At 39.4% G+C, this 25,227-nt stretch overlaps 1 protein-coding gene across 4 annotated transcripts in view; it reads right to left on the bottom strand.

Annotated features, from left to right (window-relative positions):
- The window catches only part of TRPC7 (transient receptor potential cation channel subfamily C member 7), a 155,899-nt gene extending 145,530 nt beyond the window's left edge, over nt 1–10,369 (bottom strand). For 2 of the 4 annotated variants that reach the window (XM_037728659.1, XM_037728658.1), the window contains exons 1-2: nt 9,987–10,369; nt 1,433–2,210 (exon numbers count right to left, since the gene is read on the bottom strand). In XM_037728659.1, the coding sequence (XP_037584587.1) occupies nt 1,433–2,210; nt 9,987–9,988 (780 nt within the window). In that variant the 5' untranslated portion in view covers nt 9,989–10,369. The remainder of the gene's footprint in view (nt 1–1,432; nt 2,211–9,986) is intronic. The other 2 variants (XM_037728660.1, XM_037728661.1) reach the window with 1 other exon arrangement.
- Nucleotides 10,370–25,227: the final 14,858 nt, after the last annotated feature.

The following is a 25,227-nucleotide window of genomic DNA, read 5'->3' as shown; positions in this document are numbered from 1 at the left end:
TTCTTCCTAATGTCCCAATTACTCCTACTCATTAAGGCCCAGTCTAATTACATCTCCTTTGAGCCCTCATTGAACAATATTGCCCACGAGAGCCTTCCTTGCTATACGTTGGTACCCATTCCTGGCTGTATAATTGTATGCCATACAGGGGCAGCTCCTCCAATGACCTCTAGTTTGGATCATGAAGTTTTCACTTGCAGGTAACAGGTCTGTGTGCAATACCTCTTTGCATGGCAGGTAACACATGATTGTCTCTGACTGAATGGCAAGATGAGAAATAATGAGCCGAGCTGTGGTTCCTACCCTTCTGGCTATACCGTGGGGAATCCTTCATCATTCAGGTAAAAACAAGTAAAGCTCTGAAAAGCTCAATATACAAGTAAGGCTCTGGCCCCTAGTTTCCTGAAGTGGCTAAGAGTTGGCTCTGGGGTCAGAGTGCATAGATTAGAACAAGGTTTTGCTATTTACTAGCTACGTGATCCTCTACCTCTGTGCCTCTATATAAAATGAGGCTAATAATAGTACTCATGTCACATGACTGCTGAGAAGATTAAATAAGATCATGTAGATAAGGTGGTTAGTGCTAGGCACACAATAAGTGCCCGCTAAATATTTACTCTTATTATTATTAAACACTATGTGAAAACAATTTCCTACTTTAAGGCCCAGTTTTCTCTTTCAGGCGGAATGTCAGTTGACAATAAAAGCACAATCCTGCTATTGAAAAATGCACTTTGGGGGTGAGTTTCCATGCTCTAGGCTGGCCTGGCAGGTCAAGGTGTTCTCAGAGTGATCGAGTTACAGAGCTTTCCCCTGGGCTAATCTGCTAGGGTGACAAATTCAACTCTATAGAGACAGTTTCATTTTTATTTTCCTGTACCTCCTCCTCAGCCCATTGATGAGAAAATGGCAAGAGCTTCCCAGGTTTAAGAAAAGCTGCAGCCAGGTCTTCCTGTTAGACTGAGACTGACCAGGACATTCCAGGGTGAGACAGAGATGTGAAGAGACAAACCAAAGCCACGTGGGTGAAACAATCAAGAAGTCTAAGAGCGGCACTAGGAAATAACCATAGGTCATTAGGTGTCCTGGACACTCACTCCTGAGCTCCCTGAGGCAGAGCTGAGGCACTGACATCAGAATCACAGCATAATCCTGCCTGCACTCCCTTGTCTTTTACTAAATGGATTTCTACTCAAGTCACTTCTCACCGCATTTATGTAGTTTAAAACATTTCACCCAGAGGGCTGCTTTTCTCTCAGGCCTACTTCTGATGATAGGTGAGACGATGTGTTCCCCTCCTCCCCTAAGGCTGCCCAGTAAGACCCGGAGGCTTCCCCCTTTCTTAGATTTGAAGACAACCCATTTCACACTGGACTCGCCTGGAAAAGCCCCTTGGGCAACCTGCCTGCAGGGTGCTGAGTGGGAGAGTTACCTTGAATTCAGTCTCAATGTTGGCTAGTCTGGCTAACTCGTTGCTGAGCTCCAGGGCGGTGAGGACAGGGTCTTCGCTAGAGAGGGACAAGTAGGCGGCACTCGCCAGTCCTTTGTAGGCGTTCATGCGCGAGCGCGAGTGGCTGAAGGAGTCTTTCCGCTGCTTCTCCGTGCACTCATTGCACTTGCAGAAGTAGTCGTGGGGCCGCTCGATGCGGGCGCCCTTGAGCAGCAGGATGTGCACGATCTCGTACTCCTGGCAGTGCGCCGCCAGGATGATGGGCGTGATGTCGTGGGAGAAGCGCGTGCCGTCCTCGTCGTAGGCGTAGAAGTCGTCGTCCCGCAGCTCCTGCTCCAGCGGGCTGAGCGTCAGGCGCTGGCCCTGCGCGAAGGCCGGGTGGTTGAGGATGGCCTCCACGATGCGCACGTAGCCCTTGCTGATGGCCAGCAGCAGCGCGTCCCCCACCCGAGCCAGGTTCTCCTTCTTCAGCAGCAGCTCCGTGACCTCTAGATGCTCGTTGCCCACGGCCAGCTGCAGTGCGTTCTGCCCCATGTAGTCCACGCAGTTGAAGTTGAGGGTCTTGGACTCCTCCAGCATCTTCCGGACCACCGGGATGTTGCCATACTCAGCCGAGTCCAGGAAGCGCTCCTCCTCGGGCGTCAGGCTGGTGCCCTTCTCGTTGAACATGTAGGCGGGACCCCGGATGGCCTGGCGGCGGCCCTTCTCCCTCAGCGTTGTGTGCCGGCGCTGCATGTTTCTGAAGGTGCTGCTCCCCAACCTATGGGACAAGGCAAAGATACCCGGTTACTTTCCTTCGGATTCCCCAGCAGTTGAGCACACCAAAATGGTTGAGATACACAAAGAATATCATGCTTAGAATCTTATGAGGAATTGTGTAGTCTTACAAATCATTGTCTTAATCATCGAGATTCAGACACAGTGGATTACCTGTACTATTTATTTCAAGTGGTAGAATATGACAGTTGTCTGCCGCTATACTCCTTGGGTGGAGACGGCATGGCAGAGCTGAAAAGTGGATTTAGAGTGAACCTGATAAGAGATTGGGGTTCAGGCGTGGGGTAGCGGTATGGCTGTAGCAGGCAGAGGGCTATTGGCTTTATTTCCATTTGTGTAAAGTGGAGAGAGCCAAAAACCCCTCTGTGCTTTAGTTTTCTCACCTGCACAACGCGGATAACTTTCATGTGCTGCAGAGTCTGTAGGAGGATTAAATGAGGTAATTTGTAGGTAGAAAGTGTAAGTCAATGTAGGTTTTATTCTGTTCCCTCTTGCCTCTTTTTATGCCCAGCTCTCCAAGGGCTGTGCCATAGAGTTGGCCACCACAAATAGGCTGCTTTTTGTTCAGATGTGTCCTACTGAATGAGCTCCTGCACCATGACAAAACTGCAGCAACATGCACGCATGTCTATATTCTGTGTTTTGTATACGAGGACGGTGCTTTCTGGTTCACACGCAACCTAAGCACCTACTAAAAGGCAAGATGTGGCAGGCAGCAGGACTAGAATCGTTGCCACTTGCTGATTCTCAAACCTCCGTAGAGAATTCAGCCTTAGCTTCTTAAGATTGAGCCTGGACTTTTATAGGGATGGAAGAAATAGGTCGACTTACATGCTGGGTCCACTTCTTACTTATTGCTGTTTCCCAGCGTGGCATAGTGTAGAGCTTAATACTAATACTGCTAATAATAGCAGTTAACATTTATTAGGCACCTGCTATATGCCAGGTATTATACTGATAGCTTCACATATTGTGTAATTCTTGCATCAAATCTATGAGGAAGATACTATTATTATCCTCATCCTCAGCTGAAGATACTAAGAGTAGGAGGATTGAAAGACAGATTTTGAAGTTAGAAGGTTTAAAGTAGAAACCCTGGCCCCACTATTTGCCAGCCTTGTGACTTTGGACAAATTACCCAAGCTTACATTGCCAAGGTGTTGAAACAGTAAACTAGAGCAGCTAGTTTGCAACAGCCATTGTGTAATTTGAGCTCAAGTCAGGGATATGCCATCTCCAGGTAGCCTTGATACCTTGAGCAGGTCCCAGCTGCTAGACCCCAGATAACTATGAAATAGAGGGGCTGGACCAGATTTTTCCTAAGCCTCTGCCAACTTGGACATCTTGGACTCTTTTGATTCTCCAATTGACCCTACCTGTATTTGCTATTTTTCTTTTCTACTCTACCCTCCCATTCACATCATTCAGAGAATATTAGAATGACATAATTTTTAACAAGAGTGTGTCTGTTTTACTTGAATATCTGCTTTAAACTATTTCCCACAGTTCCAGAGAATTGTCTTTCTTATTGTTTATGTCTTCATGCATAAGCAGTACTCCATATTTCACCTTAGCCATTTTTAAAAATATTCAAATCAAAAATGATCACAGAGAATGGCTTTAAAATTAAATCCAATGTTTTGAGATTTTTAAAAAGTCATGCAATTAGCCCTGTGAATGTTTAAATTGGGGGCTCCATTTAGTTTTCTGCTCATTTTACCTTTTGACCTGCTCAAACCTTTTTGGTTTTAGCTCCTTGGGGGCCCTATGTCTGGTATAAAGCAAAGAATGGAGATCAGATCTTGGTACTCTAATCCTGCCTGGAGCTGAGTCACACTTCTCTTGGGAAAAGCTGCTAAATTATACAGTGGAACAGCTTCTTTATCTGCACAAAATAAAAAGAATAATTATTGGCAACTCCCCCAAAAGGCAACTGTGGGTGATAAATCCTAATAGAGAGCTCTATACACCTTTAGGAAGAGTGTCTAAACCACCATCCACTTTTAAAAAGTGCACTTTGATGGAAGATTGCTGGGAAAAAGATTGCCAGAATTCAAGTTCATGAGATCCTTCTAAGCCCATTTCTTTCCACAATGCCATCATTCCAGAGACAGTCTGCTCATTGGTACCAAAGGCAGACTGTGGATTAGGAATCCCACAGAAACCTTTACAGGAGAGATTCACACATAGTGTGCAGCCATTTATTATGATAGGATTTTCAGAAGGGGAAACGTTACTGAGTTGAAAGCTAAGCAGTTATCCCATTTGTATTCCCAAAGGGCCTTGTTTCAGAAGATGTAGTGAACTCAGTTTCAAGGCCTGTCATCTGGGCACATACATACATAGGTGGAAGTTGAGCCCACAGAAGACTAACAATAATCTTTTTCATGGAAGTACTCAACCTGTCCTATAATAGGCTTCTACTTCTCCCAGAAACACTTGTTTAGACTTAGCCATCACAGCTCAACCTGAGAAAAAGCAGTTTCCACTCAAAAGCATCTGAGCACTGTGTCAGATATGAAACAGCAGCTGTCGGAGAAGAAGCTGGCACTACAGCTTGATTCCAGCTTTTCCATTAGAGGTCTGCTCAAGAGGGATAATGGGTCAGACTACAAGGTCAAGGGTACCCAACTATTACACAGCAACAAGCCATGGAGAGATTAACTCAAAGGAAATTTAATGACTACTGAACCAAGTCAGAGCAGAGAAATATTTCGCAAGGAACACATAAGTACCCAATCTAAATTCAGAGTCCCAGTGAATATCATAGACTCTGCAGCTTACAAACTTAAAGGATATTCAAGCATTGTTTGTTAATTCCACTCATTACAAACAAAACAGAAAAAGCAAAGTATTAGCATTCTAATCTTTTAGGTGAAGAAACGCTGGTAGGTTAAGTGAAAAGACTAAATCTTAGGTCCGAAGACTTTGGACAAATAATTTCTGCGCAAGGGTAGGGCATCATATAAATCTTGATGTTTCTGTAATAATTATGTTTTAAAGAAAATAATATATGTGCATAGCCAGTACTTGGCAGACATTACAATGTCCTCACCATTTGACATGCATTTTTCTGAATGACCTTGAAAGCAGACACCTAGATGTAGTAAGAAATAAACAAGACTGTCTTTCACAGCCTTTAAAACCTCTGCCTTGAAACACATTCGGAGGCTGACAAAATTGTCAGTTCTACTCCTTTCCTAGCAGAATTTAGCATTAAAAATGAAACCTTATGAGTCTTAGAGTCACAGGCATGCATATAAGCAGATAATGGCATGTGCTATTCAATGAAATTGCTTCTAATGCGAGGGACTTCACAGTAGACTATGGAGAATTGATGCAGATATTGATGGATGACTTTTAACCTCACTGTGGGCTTCTTATTAGCTCTGACTCTTTCTTACCCTAATATCCCTCTAATGATGCTTTTTAAACATTTATGTACTTATGAATATATTCAGCCACCATATCCTTGCTATTTAATCTTGATATCGCAGATATTCATATTTTAGCTATACATATCACATGGGTTGGAAAGAATCCACAAAAGATGATATATCAGGAAGATAAAGTCACATAGCTCACAATAGCTGGTGGCCAAAGCTCACACCCAAGAATCAGATGTGCTGCCCTGCTGGACTCTGGTGATCTTATCACAGTTTTGGGGCCAAAAGTAAGGAAACTAATTCTCCCTAAAATGCAATTGGCATTTGATGGCCCTTACTTTAGTATTTTTCTCAAAAATAAACCTTGAACGCAGATGCATTTTTATTTGCATATATTATTGAGATAATGAGTGAACAAACAACCCAATTAAGGGACGTTTTACATTTTCCAGAAATATATACATTGACATTTGATGTCATTCTGAAGAAGGATTCCAGTGGATTCAAAACCATATATGAGAGGAGGACTGATTATTAAACTCCCTCTTGATCCTTCAGTTGCTATTTTTATCAAGCTGCTCCTACAGATGCATCAGCCAGTCTGAAGGAAGCCAGATGTCAATCATCTATGAAACGTATGAATCTTGTGCCCTAAGTCCAGCTGCAGATGAACTTGACCATAAAGCCTTTTGGAGACAGAAATGGTGGTTACTGATGAAGAAAAGGCCACTTAATCAAAATGTCTCTTAAAAGGTATTTGTTGTCTCTTTTCTAAAATTGCTACAGGCATCAAAGGTCTCTATGGAAATTATCCAAACTTAAAATCAGTTCAGCCTGTAATGTTCTCCATCTGGATATAGAACCAAACAGAAGCTAGGAGTCAGATCAAACACCCAGGAAAACCCAGCTTTGATCTGTGTATCCTCTCCCAAGAGTATATATTCTGAGTTTTAGTTTAGAGCAACATTGATGAAATAGTCAAGTTATTTGGAGTCTTCTCCTATACTACAGTTCTCTCACCAAAATAAAGGGAGTAATAAAACCCATTCCTCATGTTCCTTAGGAGCACAGTGAAGATAAAATAATGTCTTCCAAATGCCCTGGATAACATAAAGCCTTATACAAATGTCTATGACAATAATGATAAAAATCTTACCTATCAATGCACTGAAGTACATAAGCATTAAAATTGTCTCACATTTTACTATACATTGATATGCTCAGTTTAGCTATTTTTCTAAATGACTATATAATAGTGATATTTAACATATATTACAAAATTACCATTTAGACACTGTGCTAAGTGCTTTGCATAAATTATTGTTTTAAATAAATTATCTTCTGATAAGCTTAGCTATTTTCCTGAATGACTACTTAATCATAGTGATTTACATTTGTTTCACATTAACCACGTGCCAGCCACCATGCTGAGTAATTTATTTGCATTGTCATTTATATTTATTTATTCATTTATTTTTAAAATAAAATATAAGAAGAAATTTAATGTTATATGTACTTAACACAATAATGTCAGACTATAAAGACAAATGGCAATGTAATGATTAATGAATTATAAATGTAAACATATTAAAAAGGAGGTAAATACATAAATCACTAAGCAAAGATGATTAGAAATGTGTAGCAAACATGATACATTTGAGAACATGCATTATCATTTTAAGTTCTGACAAACTATATTACATGGTTTAGGTGCCATTGTCATTCCCATTTAACAGATGATGAAATGATGGTCAAATTAATTAACTACTTTTCCCAAGCTACACAAAGTATCGGTGGTGAACTCACTACCAAGGGTCTAATCTGTCTGCTTTCAACATCTGTGCTTTTGGCTAGATGCCACTGCCAGCCATCTTCTTTCTATGTTTTTTTCCTGAGTTTCCTTAGACTATAAGTTTTTCCATTAGAGTTCAAGATTCTTGAGGGTAGGAAATACTCATGTATATGGCATATGCACCTGGTGTCCTGTACTCCTGATGCCTGGCCTATGGTGCTTTGTCAACAAGGTCAACAAACTTAATCCATTCCTAAATATTTGAATCTGGGTTGGTCATAAGAAGATCAGTACACTGGAGTTGTTAGTGTTTACCAGCATCTTCCTTCTCACAAAATATAGGTGCCATATAATGCTATAACTATTATTTCCTACTTATGACTGGCAACATTTAAAATAAGGTATGAATTCCTAAGTAAAATCAGTTTCCAATCAGCTCCACTATAAATTATGGCCCACAAGTTGCTAGATGAAGCAGCTAATATTAGAGGACATATGACGTCTCTTGGTGACTGAGGCAGAAAATTGAGACATTCTCACTTCATAATACTCCTGAAAATTTTTACATATTTCCAAAGGCATCCAACTTATTTCTAAGTACCACCTTTTTCATTATGTTGAAGTTGAGGGAAATAGTCAACATAAATTATTTATCATTGCCTTTTACATGTTCCAGTAGCATTGGAGATTATTGGCTCTCTTTTAGTTTATTACAACTATATTAATTGTGGGTTTAAGTCATTTAAGTTTCCACCTAATCTACTGATAATAATTTGCTTGAAGAATGTAAATATTTTAAATAAAAGAAAAAAGATACCCACCTACCTACCCCATGATATATATGAGTTTATACATTTTACCAGTTAAATTCTACAGGAAACAAGCAAAGTATCCTTCTTTTATTCATTACAATGTATTATATTAAGATATACTTTCCAAATAATTCTACTAATGTGGGATGGTTTTTCCATTGCATCTTGGAATGGAAATATTATCTAGTGTTCCTGAATGTCAATAAGTGATCCTATTAGTAATTTATTTTCTACCAAATAACGTCATTTAGAGAAGAAGTTATCCTCAGTTTTTTTCAAACTGCCTGGGTACCGCCTATCCAAATATAACTAGTGCTTTGTATGTGTTTCTGTTTTTCTTTTTACTTTAAAAATCTTTATATTCCTATTTGGAAGTTGGAAGTTATGAAACTGGACGTCTGTATCTCATTGTGTATAGCTCCAGGTGGAGCTGAAACAAGTTTTGATAGTTAAATTTTTAAAAAAGAGTTTTCTTGGAATAAAATAGATACATTTAATCTTTTAATGATTTCATTGACCTCTGTGAAAAGAGTCTGAAATAAACATCTACTACCTAGAAAGTAAGAGTCCCTTATATTATGAAATTACTAAAAAAAGTAACATGCTGAATATTTATCTGGAGGGAAATGTTGATTGCTTTTACTAAGCATGAGCTCCTGGTAACTCTCATCCAAGATACCACATGCATTCTGCAATTAGCCTCAATGAGGCTCCACATAGTTCTGATTTTTTTCTGGGTTAATTACTGCCTAAAGGAGTTATCTAGTCTACATGCCCCCAAGTTCAGGAGCAAGTATTTTTAGAAATAAATATTTATGAAAGGATAATTGTGACATAGAACTCTGGTACTTTTTTTTAGTAATTGAATCAATGTCATTGTTAAAAAGATCTTGGAGATTGGGTTCGCATCACATCCGTAATGAATATTCTGGATATCATGTGAATTCATTCATAAATCTGATGTGTGCCTGATACTTCAGAAATAGGACCCACCAGCAGGTGGCATTCTGATGCAAAAATTCACTGAGTGCTACCACACAGGGTCAATCATTATTGCCTTTTCTGAATCTTGCCTGAGTCCATTACGCCTTTAAATCACAATTAATAGCAACAGCATTTTGGTTGTGTCTACTTGATATGCATAAGTGAATTTACAATTTCAAATTTAAAGGGGAGATTCTGAGATTCAGAGTTTCAAAGCTCATGTCACACAGCTCTGTCTAGATTACACCTCTTTTATTATGAACATATTTATTATTTTGAAATGGATGTCTAAACGAGATATGTAGCTCAGACCATATTTTCAACAATAAAAAAAGAAAAATGACAATCTCTTTCTTGCCACCTGTAGTTCTTTAATGGTAGTTACTTATTAGAATATAACCTCTTCCTTCTCTCATCCCCATATGTATATTATGATAAATACAACCACATACATACCACACTAGAAAGCTGTCAGTAGTGAAGGGAAAGGTGAGACAGTACATATACACTCTTCTAGGAATAAAACTATATTACTCTAGCACAAAAGGAATAGGCTACCTAGTTGAGTTGTCTATTTCCAAATGGCTTTGAAAACTTAGACATTCAATATAAGAAAAAAATTTCTCCAACTCAAGGAATAAGAAAGATCTCGGATCCATCTAAAAATCTAAGCAATGTACTAGAGGAAGAAGGCTGATAAATAAAAGTTCAGTTCCATATTTCAGCAAGAACACAACCTTTACTGGGAAAAAAAAAAAAATGAAAGAACCATCATAGCTGCTTACATTGAGGGTAATATACGCAGTCTTGTTCCTCCTCTAGATGACCGGAATCCGGTGCTGAGTCGCGGGAAGCTGGTTCCCCATGGGTGGCAGCCAAGGATGTACCGCTCTCCGTGGTGCTGAAGTACAGAGCCGAACAAGTGAGTGGAGTTGCAAGGATGTGAAAGCGCGCTCCGCTGTTCTTTGTGCTGCAGTGGTAAAAACTCGCCTTCCGAGGCAGAATCGTGTTACCGTCCTTTTTCTAATCTGGGGGAAATTTCCCAGAGAACATGACGGAGAAGCATCTGTGTGTGAGAGTGGCATGCAGCGTGGTGATGGGTTGGTATAGTCCCCACCCCCTCTCCCCGACGTAGCTTGAAAGGGAGGTAGCAACTCTGTCTTCCTACCATAGCTCCTCAGGATTTCTACCTGTCTCTTCCTCTGTCCCAGAATAGCGCGCGCGCGCACACACACACACACACACACACCGCTCATTATATAAGGCTGCTTGTTCTGGCTTCTGAGGCAGAGTATTCATTGGTTTAAACAAATGAGGAATGAGTTGGTTTCCTACCTGTTGTGTTTGTGTGTTTACACAACAAACAGAGGGAGAGGGTTAAGAAGAAAACTAAAACCAGAGAAGCCTAAAGAGCGACTTTCATTAAGTCTCATCGCCACACCACACTTCGCCTTCTGTGAGTGATGTGTCTTCTAACTTTGCTGCTTCGATTCATGATCTTTTAGCATTGTCTAGGATCAGGAAGAGGTCAGTGGTGTAGGGCAAGTCTCACATTAGTAACAAGACTAAAAGGATTAGCTTTCATTTACAATTTCCCACTTTTGAAAGGAAATTCTCAATTCAAAATACAATTTCCCCAACAGTTCCCACTCTCACCAATTGCTATGTTACCAAATGCTCTATGATTTTTAAACACTAAGGTACTTTAATGACATCACTGGAGAGAAACTGTCTTAATTAAAACATTGCCTGTTAGAAAAACCGCAATTGCTTCTACAATCTACCTGGGTTGCTGAACAATAAATCGGAGTGGTTACTATCTGAAATCAACTCACAGCTTAATAACTGACACTCTAAAAATGTTGCTGTGTGCAAGTGTGATACTTAGGGCTAAAGAGTTGCCCACCATTCTAGTTTTACATGCAAATAAGATTGCATTGGTTTATTAATATGCTACTAGTAATTTCTTTGGAGACGACATGCTACATGGGAAAAGGCCTTGGGATTTTGACTAACTTATTAACTGTGTAATCTTAGACATAACACTTAGCTCATTGAATCTCACTCTCCTCATAAGTAAATGGTGAATAATAATAGGGTTTATAATGCATTTTACCAATTGTTGTGGTGATAATTAATTGAAAAATCACATACGAGTAGCCCCAAAGAGCTGGCATTTTAGGTGTGCATGATAAGTTTGAATGTTCTTTTTATTTTTTGAAAATTTGAGACAGGGTCTCATAGTGGTACAATCATGGCTCACTGTAACCTTGACCTGCTAGGCTCAAATGATCCTCTTGCCTGAGCCTCCAGAGTAGCTGGGAATATAGGCAAATACCACCAGACCTGGCTAATTTTAAATTTTTGTAAAGACAGAGTCTCACTATGCTGCCTAGGCTGGTCTCTAACTTCTGAGCTCCAGCTATCTCCTGCCTCAGTCTCACAAAGGGGTGGGATTACAGGCATGAGCCACCATGGCTGACCCAGCTTGAATGCTCTTCCTCCTTTGCTTGCTCAAGATAAGTTAAGGTACTTCTCTAGTTCTGGGCATGGTGGCATGAACTAGCAGTCCCAGCTACTTGCGAGGCTGAGGCATGAGGATCACTTGAACCCAGGAGGCTGAGGTTGCAGTGAGCCGCATGTCACTGCACTCCAGCCTGGGTGAGAGAGTGAAACTCTGTCTTGAAAAGCAAGCAAACAAACAAGAAGAAAGCTCTCCAAAAAGACTGGCAACAAATGAATTCTATTCTTATAAGTCTCCACAGAAGCTCTATGATATTAATAATTATGTTTTGTTGGATAAAACACCATTCTAAAAATAAATTTTCTAAAATCAAGACTCTTTAAAAAAATTTACAGGCTTAAAGGATACAGAAATTTTATTTTTTGTTAGAATCAGAAACAAGTAGATTTAACCATGGTTGTGTAAGACACTTTTATTGGCTTCTTAATTCATAAAATGCTAATGAATTAAGAAGCCAATAAAAGTGTCTTACACAACCACAAAGTTAGAAGATTAGCTCTGACATGTGATAATATTCTTCTGATTGGGATCCTCATCATCATGATTAGTGAAGTAGTGTAGAATGAGATAACTCTTAATTATACAATACTTTTAAAAGAATACTGGCTTGTGGCTTTCAGCTGATGATGGAACTAAATTCTCATTATATTTGGAAAGCAGTCTGACAATTCCCTAATGTTTAAACAGAATTACCGTATGGCCCATCTGTTCAGCTTCTACATACATACCCAAGAGCATATTTTCATAAAACTCTGACATGAATAATGTCCTTGTTTTTACTATTGATAAGCTCATTAAAAAAATTAAACCATATTTTAGAAAGTTGTGCCAATGATGGTATGACAGTCATATATATATATATACACACACACACACACACACACACACCCCCCCTATATATACCATATATGTATCATACCCAAAGACATAATTAGTTCTTTTCTCTCTTGTCTCTCTCTATATATTATTTATAGAAGTAATTTGTACATTTCTTTTAAATATATATAAATATATGCTAATAACTTTTATATACAAAAATATACATAATATATATACTATGATCTATATAATATATATATTTTATTCATAGAAGAAAAAATGTATATAGAAAAAAATATATATATAGATGAGAGAGAAAAGAAATGCACTAATTATTTCTTAGATATGTTAATTAGTTGACTATACATCAGAGTCAGGCCAGGAAGCTCTTCAAAAGCGATAAGATGATATTTTGCAAAGGCACCAATCCTCAGGATTCTTAAAATTAAAGTACTTTATCATTTCTAGAGCAAATCATACACATATATGGTTCAATAAGGCAAATACTTGTAATCTGAAGAATGTTGCATCCATCTCAAATTATCATTTTCAATATATAAAACACAGAAGTAATTAGAACTTCACCATCAACAGTGAAAGTTCAGAAGATGCTCAGCTTTCAGAGTAGAGGATGTCTAAATTTCCTGCATAAGGACTTAAGTTTTGCTTCTTCCAGTCTCAACCAGACATAGGCTCACAGTAGAATTTAGTGATTAAGAATGTGTACAGCTTTCAGTTAAACTTCTTGTGCTTTAACTCCAAATTTCCTATTCCCCAGTGTGTCCCTAAATTTTATCACCTGTGAGATGAAAGTAAGAACAGTTTCTCTCTTGTGGAATTATAATGAAGATAAAATGAGACAATACACACGAAGAGCTTGCAAGAGCAGAGGCTGGCACATAGAGCTCAGCATATGTCAACTTTCACTATTGCTTAACAACACACTCTGTGACTGATCAACATACTATTGATCTATGGTTCTCAGACTTTGTGTGCTCCATTATCACCTAACTAGCCTGTTAAAATGATAAACACAGAAATTTCTGGTTCCCTAGAAAAATGAGCACTTTATTTCCTTAAGAACCGCAAATGATTCTCATGGAGATGATTCATAAATCACACTTTGGGGAAACACTGTTATTGTCCATTGAATGACTAGGTTGTTTTAGAAATTGAAGCCATGCATATGAAGATCTATTTCAAATAAATGAATCTTTAGGGACACATATTCCCCCCTTTTTCCTCTCGCAGAATGTTCCTTTCTTGTATGCAACTTTGTGTGGTTTCTAGTCAGGTCTGGCTCTTTCTCCTAGATAGAAATATGTTGAGCAGACTTCTTAGGCATTAGAGTTAAGAAATTAATGTAAATCAGTTCCCATAGAAAAATTCTGGCTGAAATTGCTAGAAGCCATTATGCTGAACCCACTTAAAAGGTAGATCTCTCTCATTTTGATTGATGACAGCATCACTGCAAAGCTTCTTTAGAGTGAGCACAAAATCTGGGAGAAAATCTTGTGCTCTAGACTGTTCTCAATTAATGAAAAATTGTGTTTTTATTTACAAACAGGTGGAAGGTGACTGGAAATGGCACTATGTCTCAAAGTGATTATGAGAATGATGCTATTTTAATTCTATTTATATTTATGTGGTTTATGAAAAATTATTCATCTTTCAGTTTGGGCCGTAACTTTGCAGATTTCAAAGGTTATGCTTTTACAGGATTTATGTAAGCTATAATTGGCTTGTAACCTATTAAAGGTTTCTTTCAAAAGCAAACTGAAACCCATATGAAATATTTATTGATTGCTGTGGCTTGAATGTCTCCTCCAAAACTCATGTTGAAATTTAATTATCATTGTAATGGTATTAAGAGGTGGGACCTTTAAGAGGTGATTAGGTTATTAGAGCCTCACCTTCATAAATGGATTAACACCCTTATGCTGGGAGGGGGTTATTGTGGGAGTTCAGCCTCCTTCTTCTCTGTCTCTCAAGCTTACCCTTTTCCTTTTCACAAAGGGATGATCCTTTGCATGTGGTGCCTTCTGCCATGTTATGACACAGTAAAAAATACCTCACCAGATGTGGCCCTTGATCTTGGACTTCCCAGTCTTTAGAATTATTAGCCCAATAAATCTCTTTTCTTTATAGATGACCCAGTCTGTGGTATTCTGTTACAGCAGCAGAAAACAAACTAAGACATGTGTGTTCTGCCTTAAAAAAAGATTTAAGATGGTGTGGTCAGAATGGAAATCCTGCTTCAATGAAGGAAGTGTGCAGGAATAGCAGTCAGTGGATAGCCTCCAGCTGCTGCATTCTTCAGGGTCTGACACAGGTACAAAGAGCCACCTTACCTGGGGCCGCATCCTTTCTAGGATGGACTATATATTGTGACTGAGCAAGGTGAAAGAATACAGACCCCATTTCAGGAACATGCTTATGAGCAATACTCTTTCCAAGGCTTGCTGCTATATTGCCCACATTATCATAGTTTGATTTCTTCCTCTGCCCAATACTGTTTCCCTCCTTTAAAAAATGTTGATCTCTAATAAATGTTAAAATGTTGATCTCTAATAAATGTTTTTCATCTTAAACTCTATTATATCAGTGCCTACTTCTGGAAAGCCTAACCTGTATTAATTGGTATCAGGAATGGATGGAGAAACTAGGGCTCAGCGTAGTGTTAAGATGGGGTGTTTGAGCTGGATTGCCACCATGTAGTTGGCACTGACCCTATCACTGGTCATAGATGGAACACAGATGGCCCATAAAACAAGGTGATGGTACAGTTAAGCTTTCACCTGTGGTGAATTGGGATGTGATACTTGTGGAAGAGATTGCATTGGTAAGTGGGAAATATACATTTGAAAATTACCAGAGAAATAGTAATGACAAGCACAATGGCTTGGGATAGCTATTGTTAAATGCCACTGATATTCGATAGAAAGATGAGTTGCTGAGGATAGGTAACAGGCAATAGAATTCTAGATGTAAAGGCTGGAGGACATCTTGGTTGCAGAGAAGCTCTTATACACTCTGGTGGGAGAATATAGAAAGTCAAAGTCTAAGCCTGGGAAATCATATTCAGAATGACTGAATTTCACAGAGAACTAAATGCCCAACTAAGGAAGGTCTGTCATGTCAGATTAGCAACTTGTTTAAGAAAGTCTAGAGCTCTGAAGGGATAAAGATATCTACATGATGTCTCAGAAGATTTTTGTCTCCCAGTTGACCCTCAATTGCTAGAGTAATTGGTGCTAACACCCCCAAATATACAAAATCTGTCCCTACTCAAATCCTGCAGTAGGCTCCATGGAACCTGCATAGAGAAAAAGTCAGCTCTTCATATATGTGGGCTTCATATCCTCTCAATACTGTATTTTTGAGTTGTATTTTGTCAAAGAAAATCTCTAACACATATAAGTGGACCCACATAGTGCAAATACGTGTTGTTCAAGGGTCAACTGTACCTCTGAAGTCTCTGAGCCTGAAGACATGGTCCATCCATCCATATTAAGAGTTAGCAGCTGTCATCTTGTGCTGGAAGACATTATATAGGTCTCACCCCCATGAGGTATGCATGCCTGTCCAGGGCCCATTCCACATTCCTTCCTGTCCACAAGGCCTATAACTAAGGTTAAGTTGTACACAGCATCTGAGTTGACATTAATATCCATAGGCCCATAATATAGCAGACGATGTTCTAAGCCTGATTAAGTCAGGAAAGGGACAATTTCTCAAAAAAGCTACAGGAACTAGCCAACATGTATTAGAAAAAGCCAGGGGAGTATATTTGGAATGGTATTCTGAGGATGCTTGACCAAGGGGTCTTGTAATAAAAATTAAATGGTGGAGGGTTTATTGACTTGGTAATGTTCTCTTCAATTGTAGGATTTAACATCTTGGCAAGGTTCCAGGGGGACGGTGTATACTTACTCCTAGGATGGTCTCTGGAAACATAAAAAAGCAATAGTTCACATCACACAAAGTTGAAGTGACAGAACTTTCATGGCAAAAGATGAAGGAAGGAAATAAAAAGCTTATATATATGAGGATGCTAGAATCAATATATCCTGTTTGGCTAGAAGGCCCCTGAGCTGACCATATTCATGGGGGCTCAGAGGACACATCTTTTTATCAAAGGCATCAGAAATGCACTGGCTAAAGGTCCACCAGGATCACTGAAATTTTCATTCATGATTCCTCACTTTAAGCCAAAGTTGATGGCAGGATAGCCTGTTACAGCACTTGACTCTCTGATAACAATGGGCATGAGAGAACCCTGAAATAATAGAGGCCAGGTAGAGGTACTTGAACATCTGAAACCAGACTGTTGTAATTATTGCAATGACCAGCAAGATTGGAGGGAAAGTTAAGGAAATATAACTCACAGAGTTATCAAAATGGTTAATAGAACATAGCATCCTTAAGGGCACAAAGAGGTAACTGACTAGGGTACTTTTCAGTTTGTGCCTGTAGAAAAATCAAGCAACGATGACTGGCAGGCTGAGGATGTCATTCTAATAAAAAGTCGTAATCCCACACCATAAATATGTATTACTAAATGAAAAGGCCAATCTGAAAAGGCTGTATACTGTATGATTCCAACAAACAGCTGACATTCTGGAAAGGAGAGAACTATAAAGACAGTAAAAAGATCAGTGATTGCTAGGAGTTGGGGGAAGGGAGAAATTAATAGGCACATCACGGAGGATTTTTAGGGCTGTAAAACTGCTCTATATGATACTATAATTAAGAGTGGATACAGCCTGGGCACGGTGGCTCACACCTGTAATCCCAGAACTTTGGGAAGCCGAGGTGGGTGAATCACCTGAGGTCAGGAGTTCGAGACCAGCCTGACCAACATGGAGGAAACCCTGTCTCTGCTAAAATACAAAAATTAGCCGGACGTGGTGGCACGCATCTGTAATTCCAGCTACTCAGGAGGCTGAGGCAGGAGAATCACTTGAACCTGGGAGGTGGAGGTTGCAGTGAACTGAGGTTCCACCATTGCACTCCAGCCTGGGTGACAGAANAAAAAAAAAAAAAAAAAAAAAAAAAAAAAAAAAAAAGAGTGAATACATTACACATTTATCAAAACCTATAGAGTGTACAACACCCTAATATAAACTCTAATGTAAACTATGGACTTTAGGTGATATTAATTTGTCAATGTAGATTCGGTGATTATAACAAATGTACCACTCTAGTGTGTGATGTTTATAATTGGGGAGACTGTATATGTGTGGGGATTGGGGATGTGTGGGAGGTCTCTGTATTTTCTGTTAAATTTTGCTGTGACCCCAAAATTGCTCTAAAAATATAGTCTATTGGAAAAGTCATAATGCCTTGCCCAGTTTGTGGATCTGATTTAGTTTTCAAACCTGGAATGGATTGAAGAGGTAGGGCAATTTCTAGGAGAAAGAACCCTAGGTTCTTCACATGGTAATGATTTCCTCAGTCATTCCCCAAAGGATACTATGGCCATCTACGTGACCAATTTTTACTGGGGAAAAGAGAAAAGGGAATGTCTAGGCATTTCAGGCCTCTTGGACACAAGGTCTGAGTTGACATTAATATCTACAGACCCAAAGCCTCATCATGGCCCACTTGTTAGAATGGTGGGATACGATGAACAGGAAATAAGTGGGGTTCTGGCAAATGTGAGCTTACAGAAGATCCACTGGGTCCATGAACCCACCTGATGGTCATTTTCCTTGTCCCAGAATGTTAAGTGAATTTGGTATACTCGGCAGTTGGTGTAACCTCCACATTGAGTCCTAATCATGTTGGGTAAGAACTATGACAGGAGGGAAACACAAGTGGAAGGCTTTGAAACTGCCTACCACCCCCAGTAAAGATAGTAAAGTAAAAATAATATGGCATCCTGCAGAAGGAATGCGGTGAAGATTAATGGCATATTAAAGATTTTAAAGGATACAGGGTGATATTCAAAGATACCTCCATTTAATTGGTCAATTTGGTACCTGCAAAAGCCAATGGCACTATGATGGTAACTATAGACTACCTGCATATTCAAGGAAATAGTTCTGATTACAGCTATGGGCTACATGTTATATCTTTGTTTGGGTAGATTAATAGGCATCAAGTATGTTGTCATTGTTTTGAATTTTTTTAATCTTGAATCGTAAAAGACAATCAGATATTATTCACATTCATGTGGAGTAGACAGCCATATATATTTATGATTTTGCTCAAGGGCTTACAATAACTATCCTACCCTGTGTCATAATACAGGACAAAGAGATCTGGACTGCCTGAAGACACTGAAGAATGTTACATTGATCTATTACATTGATGATATGTTGATTGGGACAGATAAACAAGAGGTGGTCAGCATACTGGAGATCTTAACAAGACGCATGTACCCCAGGGTATAGGGGATAAAATCTTCCAGCGGGGAAGATTTACAAATTTTTGAAATCTAAAACTTTCAAAAGTACAGGAATCAGGAGCACACTGGCATATTCCCTCCAAAATGAAAGACAAATTATTGGGTCTTGTGATGTCCCCCCCTCTGAAAGAATGAAGCACCATGACTTGTAGGCTTCTTTGGGCTCTGTGGATTGCAATTCCACACCTACATATTCTATTCAGCACATGTTCTAGGAAGCATGCAAGGTTGCCAGTGTTGAGTGGAGCCCAGAGCAGGAAACGTCTCTCCAGGAGGCCCAGGCTGTGGTTCAAGAAACCCTGCTGCTTGGGCCACACAATCTGACAGACAAAACACTATTAGAGATTGTCACTGGTAAGAAAAGATGTCATTTATGGTTTGGGTCAAGCACTAGTGAAAGAATCACATGTGTGCTTTGAGGTTCTGGAGCATGGCCTTCATTTGCAGCAGAGAATCATATGTCTTTTTGAAAACAACTTCTGGCAGCTACTGGATCCAAGTAGAGCTAGATCACTTGACCCTGAGAAACGAAGTGACTATATGTCTAGAACTGTCCATTATGAGCTGAGTCATACTGGCTATACTAAGTTAGGTGAGCTGTGCCCAAGCACAATTAGTTGTAAAATGAAAGTGGTATACCCAGGACTGAGGTCTGGGTAGACCAGAAATTTCAAGCAAGCTTGAGCATGAACAGGGGGCTCCAGTCCTCATGGCATACATCACTGTGGTGCCGGTGTACCTCCTTGGCTCATATCTATGGCTATGTGGATAATTTAATATACCAGGTAAAGAACGGGAAAAACTCTGACTTTGGCATATAGATATGTTGGCTTAGCATTTGGGTACAAGTCAAAATAGATGGCAACTATTCAAATCTCATTAAATCTCATTCAATTAATCTCATCCAGAGATAGCTTTGAAAGACAAGAAAATCCTCCCAATCCAGAAAGATGGACCTGCTTATTTCCCTTCATAGAAAGAGAGCTAACTTGAGGTTAAATCCATACAAACTCATGGACAGTGATGAACGCCCTGCCTACCTGGCTGCAAACCTGGAGGGAGAAAGGATGGAACACTGGTGACAAGAAAGTGGAGTAGAGGCATGTGAATAGATATATGTCATATGTGAATGGATACGAATTGTGAAGATCTTTGTATTACACATGAGTGCCCACCAGATAGCATATATCATGGAAGTGAGGCTAAACAACCAAGTAGACAAAGTGACCTACCCAGTCAGCATCAGCCAGCCTGTCATCAGCCATACCAGTGCTGGCGAAATGGATGCATAAATGATGGCACCAAGGATGAAGGATTTGCATGGACTCTCACTCACCAAGGCTTAGCTAGCTATGGTCACTGCTGAATATTTAATATGTCAGCAACAGAGACAGAGGTTAATATGACATTATTACTCACTCAAGAAGAACAATTGGCCTCTAGATGGCATGTTTATGATGTCGGGCTCATTTCATCCTGGTTGGGTTAGTGGGTTAATTTCACATGTCTCACAGGAATGGACATGCATTCTGAGTATGAGTTTGCCTTTCCTGCCCAAATGATCTCAGCCAGCACCACTATCCAAAAGCTTATTGAGTATTTTATTCACTGGCATGGGATCCTGCTTAACGTTGCACCAGACCAAGGGATGCACTTTATAGCAAAAGAAGTTCATGAGTATGGTCTATAACCAGAGAATTCATTGGTAATGTCATATACTCTGCTCTGAAACTACTAGCCTGATAGAACATTAGAGGTTAAGAGGTAATACTTTACACAGACAGAGTACCATCATCTAGAATTCAGTATTTGCATCAAATAAATGATCTTTATATGATGCTGTGTCCCTGAAGGAAGACTACATGGACACAGGAATTAAGGGCAAAAACAGAAGTGGTCCCACTTACCATCACTCTCAATGACTCACTGAAAGTCATTGTGTTTTCTTTCCCTGTAATTCTGGGTTCTGCTAGATTAACAATCCTAGTCTTCAAAGAGGATAACATTTTCCCAAGGGACATAGCAAAAGTCCCATTGAATTACAAGCTTTAGTTCTCACTTGGGCACTCTGATCTCTTTGTGTACAGGCACCAAAAGTAAGAAGTCACTATCTTGGCAGTGTAATTGACTCTAATCATTAAGAGGAGGTAGTGCTATTGCACAATAGAGGCAGAGAGGAATTTGTATAAAACTCAACCCATCCACTTGTCCTAACTTAGTACTCCCTTTCCCAATTGTGACTGTAAATCGACTGGCCCAGTGACTGCAGCCAAAGAGCATGGTGGCTGGTGACTCAGTCCTTAGGGCTGAAGGTCTGAGTCAGACTAACGGAAGGCAGCCGGGCCAGTAGAAGTGGTAGCTGAGGGTTAATGGAACTTAAAATGCCAGGGAAGAAAGGAGATGAAAAGTATTAGGTGGAACTCTGAGAGCCACTCCAGCTTTAGGCCCTGCTGTTTATCTCACCAACATCTCTCTTCTAAGTCTTGCTTTAGGATGAGAAGCATAGCAGACATCTGGAGGATCCGGTCTTCCATCCCATACAGAAATGTGAATCAAAGCCAAAAAGGGGGTACTGTGGTAGACTCTGATGTGCCTTCCAGCTTCTCCCTCAAGGAAGGATTTGCTGCCCAGTGGATGTAATCATACCACAGATCATCTCCATAACTCAGCTCCTTCAGATTCTGCCTCAGTTTAGAGACTTGCCTTGCTTGAGGTCTCATTCTTGCTGGGGCAGCCTGTGTCTGGTGACTGAGTGAAGCATGTGTGGGTAACGGTTACTTCAGAGTGCCCTGTTAGGTTGACAAAGTTTTGATTAGGCCTGCATTCTTCTTCTTCCCAATCCCACCTCCTCCTTTTATTCTTCATCAATGATAATTACAAATAAGCAACTTGTACTACAAACTCCATCTCTGCATCTGTTTCCAGATTACTCAACCTGCAGCAGATAACCTTATAGGAATGCAGAAAATACAAAACAAATTGGAAGTGGATGAAAAAGAATAGATCCATAATAGGGATAGGGACATAAAATTGCTTGGTTTAAGTTAACACGTATTTTTCTTAGTCTTATCTACTGGCTATAGACAGCCTCCATGTTTTCTAGAAACCAGAGTGAAATAAAACAAGCCAAGTGATCAGTGGAAACCATGTGTCCAGGTAAAGAACAATGATTCAATGTTTCCTCATCCAAGGAGCAGAATTTTTTTTTTTTTTCTGGGAAAGGACACTGTATAATGAAATTTAAAACCTTAACAATTACAGTTGTGCTGCATGGTTAACTAGATGGCTCATTGCTGTTTGTTACATTTATTTCAAGTGGAATTACAATCAATCACATTAACCCAAGCAGGTTTATTGTTTATCACTCACACTCCTTAAGTTCTGGATCAGCGGCTATGTATTAGTCATGGGAAACAATTATCCAAGGGTGTTTGGTTAAGATGGTTTTACTGGTGCTGGAGCATGCAGAATGACAATGACTAATGGTGTCCTACATACTATCATTGTTTATTTCATCCACCATGTGCTAGGATATTTTGGCTTGAGCTGACTTGTTTCCCTTTTTGACTGTCCTTCCCAAAAATCATGATCCCATCCAGTGCGGAAGAGGACGCAGAAGAAGAGAGGAAATAAGAGGAGAAATAAGTGGAACCGAAGGTCCTAGAGAACCCTCCAACTGCAGAATTAGTTCTTGAATCACTGAAGTGCAAACTATCAAAGTGTTTGATTTTGAGCCCTTGATTTTCTAAGATATTATGCAGATATGCTACTGGTTTTCTTTACAGGTTCGCTGGAACCCTGGAGGTTGCAGTGAGCTGAGATCACGCCACTATGCTCCAGCCTGGGCAACAGAGCAAGGCTCCATTAAAAAAAAAGAAAGAAAGAAAGAAAAAAAGAAATCATCACAGGCAAAAGAGAAAACTTTGTTTTTTTCTGAGTATCTTAACTCCTGCTCTCCTGCCTTCACTGTATATGGCTCATTATTATTATTTTTTTAATTTGATTTTCTTTGTTTTGAAATAAATTTGAAACTTTTTCATTCAATTGTTTTGAGTTTGATCTCGGTCTTAGTCTTTTGTATGCTCTGATTTCTCCATAAATAATTCTAGGTTTTTAATCTTCCTAGCTTCATCTCTATACTCTTGGTTTCCTCAATCTTTCTTCATCCAACAAGTACAATAATAAAAGTCTTACTGATTCAGATTATCTCCAGGGAAGATGATTGGAACTAATAGGAAGATTGTATTATAGTCTATCTTTAAACCAATATATACCTTTCTTATTCACTTAGAGAGATTTTGTTACTAGAGTGTTAATGAGTTACATGATATCTTCTGGGAATTCCCTATAATGAAAAGATAAAGAACTCTCTTCTTACTTATTTATTTTTTTTTTTTTTTATTTGAAGTCTCACTCTGTTGCCCAGGCTGGAGTGCAGTGGTGTAATCTGGGCTCACTGACCTTCGGCTCACTGACCTCCACCTCCTGGATTCAAGCAATTTTCCTGCCTCAGCCTCCTTAGTAGCTGGGATTACAGTCACCCACCACTACGCCTAGCTAATTTTTGTATTTTTAATAGAGGCAGGATTTCGCCGTGTTGGCCAGGCTGGTCTCAAACTCCTGACCTCAGGTGATCCAGCTGCCTCAGCCATCCAAAGTGCTGGGATTACAGGTGTGAGCCACTGCACCCGGCTCTTAGATTTTTTGTTGAGTTCTCTGCTGGTCATTTGCCCTCAGAGAAATCTTCTTTCTTTTCCCCACAACTCTCTTACATTTTGCAAGGAGGCTAAACTCTGTAGAATGCATTTCTCAGGCTCCCCATCAATTGACTTCCATCTGGGTTTTGCCAATGGTACTCATTAGTCGGAGATTGGTAGGCAGGAGGAAAGGAGGCATCTCTACACATTTCTCCATACTTAGGTAGCCACTGCAGCTCTGCTATAGCTTCAGATCTCACTGGATAGATTACCATGATTTTAGCATTTGTTTGGTGGTCCAAAACCCAGGACTTCAGGAGCATTTTTTCCTCCCTTGGATACTTTAGCCTAGAGGTAACAGTGGTTTCTCATCATTGCCAATCTTTGGATTGGCCCATTGCTCCCTGTTTGGCATCTCAGCTCATCCATCACACATAGAACAAATTATAGGCCTTAAATTCCATCTGTTTTGGAAAAAATGGTTTAAAAGTAAAGGATGTTGGGACAACTGGATACTCATTTGGAAAAAAGGTAGTTTCATGTCTTGTACCAATCACCAGAACAAACTCCAAATGAATCAGAGAACTAAATGTAAAAAAATAACCCATGTAAGTCATAGAAGAAAACAGGAGTGATTTCTTTCTTGAACTGGGCATGGAGAAACCTTGAAACTATAATCCAAAATCTAGAAATAGATTGATAATATTAACTACATAAAAATAATAAAAATATTTTTACATGACAAAGCACCACATACAAAGTCAAAAGACCAGTGACACAGCAGGAGACTTCTTTCATGATAAGAGACTATTTTTTTTTTCCAAGAAATAAAGACTTTTTTAAAATCAAGAGAAAACTGCAAAATAGGATATAACATGGAAAAAGCCCCCCAAAGAGTTCTCAAAAAGGTATGAAGTGGCTTTTAAATACAGAAAAAATATTCAGTTTTAATCATAATAAAATACAAATTAGAACATTATGAAGAAAACATTTCTCATCTACCAGATTGGTAAGAAGTTCGAAATTTAGATAACACACTTGTCAAGGTTCTGGAAATTCAGATACTTTCATACTCTCTTGGGAATGCAGAAGAATACACATCCCTCTGGAAGGGATTTGGCAGTATCTAACAAAACTATATACGCACTGACCTTTTGACCAAGGAAGCCCACTTGAAATGTTCCTTGAAGATAGACCTTCACAAACATGAAACAGCATGTGTGCAAAGTTATTCATTAAGAAATCATTTGTGGTGATAAAACATTGCAGTCAGTCTAAATGATCACCCAAAGGAGAATGGTTGAATTAAATATCGTACTCCACACGATGGTGTATAACGCAGCCCAGAGGGAGGGATAAGGAAGCTCTCTGTGAATCCAGGATATATTGTTTAATGAAATAAAGCAAATCTCAGTGGAGTGGACATAATAGGTGATTGACCATGTGAGAAACAAGGGGAAATTTCTTATTCTTACAAAATGAAACAGGAAATATAAACCAGAAATCAATGAAAATATTTACTTACAGGGAGTGTAAAGACAATATGGAGGGGAGAGGAATATATGATATCTCTT

This window comes from Cebus imitator, unplaced genomic scaffold (genome assembly GCF_001604975.1).
Source record: "Cebus imitator isolate Cc_AM_T3 unplaced genomic scaffold, Cebus_imitator-1.0 Scaffold274, whole genome shotgun sequence".
Taxonomy (NCBI): Eukaryota; Metazoa; Chordata; class Mammalia; order Primates; family Cebidae; genus Cebus; species Cebus imitator.
The sequence above is the reverse complement of the archived record's forward strand: the minus strand, read 5'-3'. Positions and strand labels throughout refer to the sequence as shown.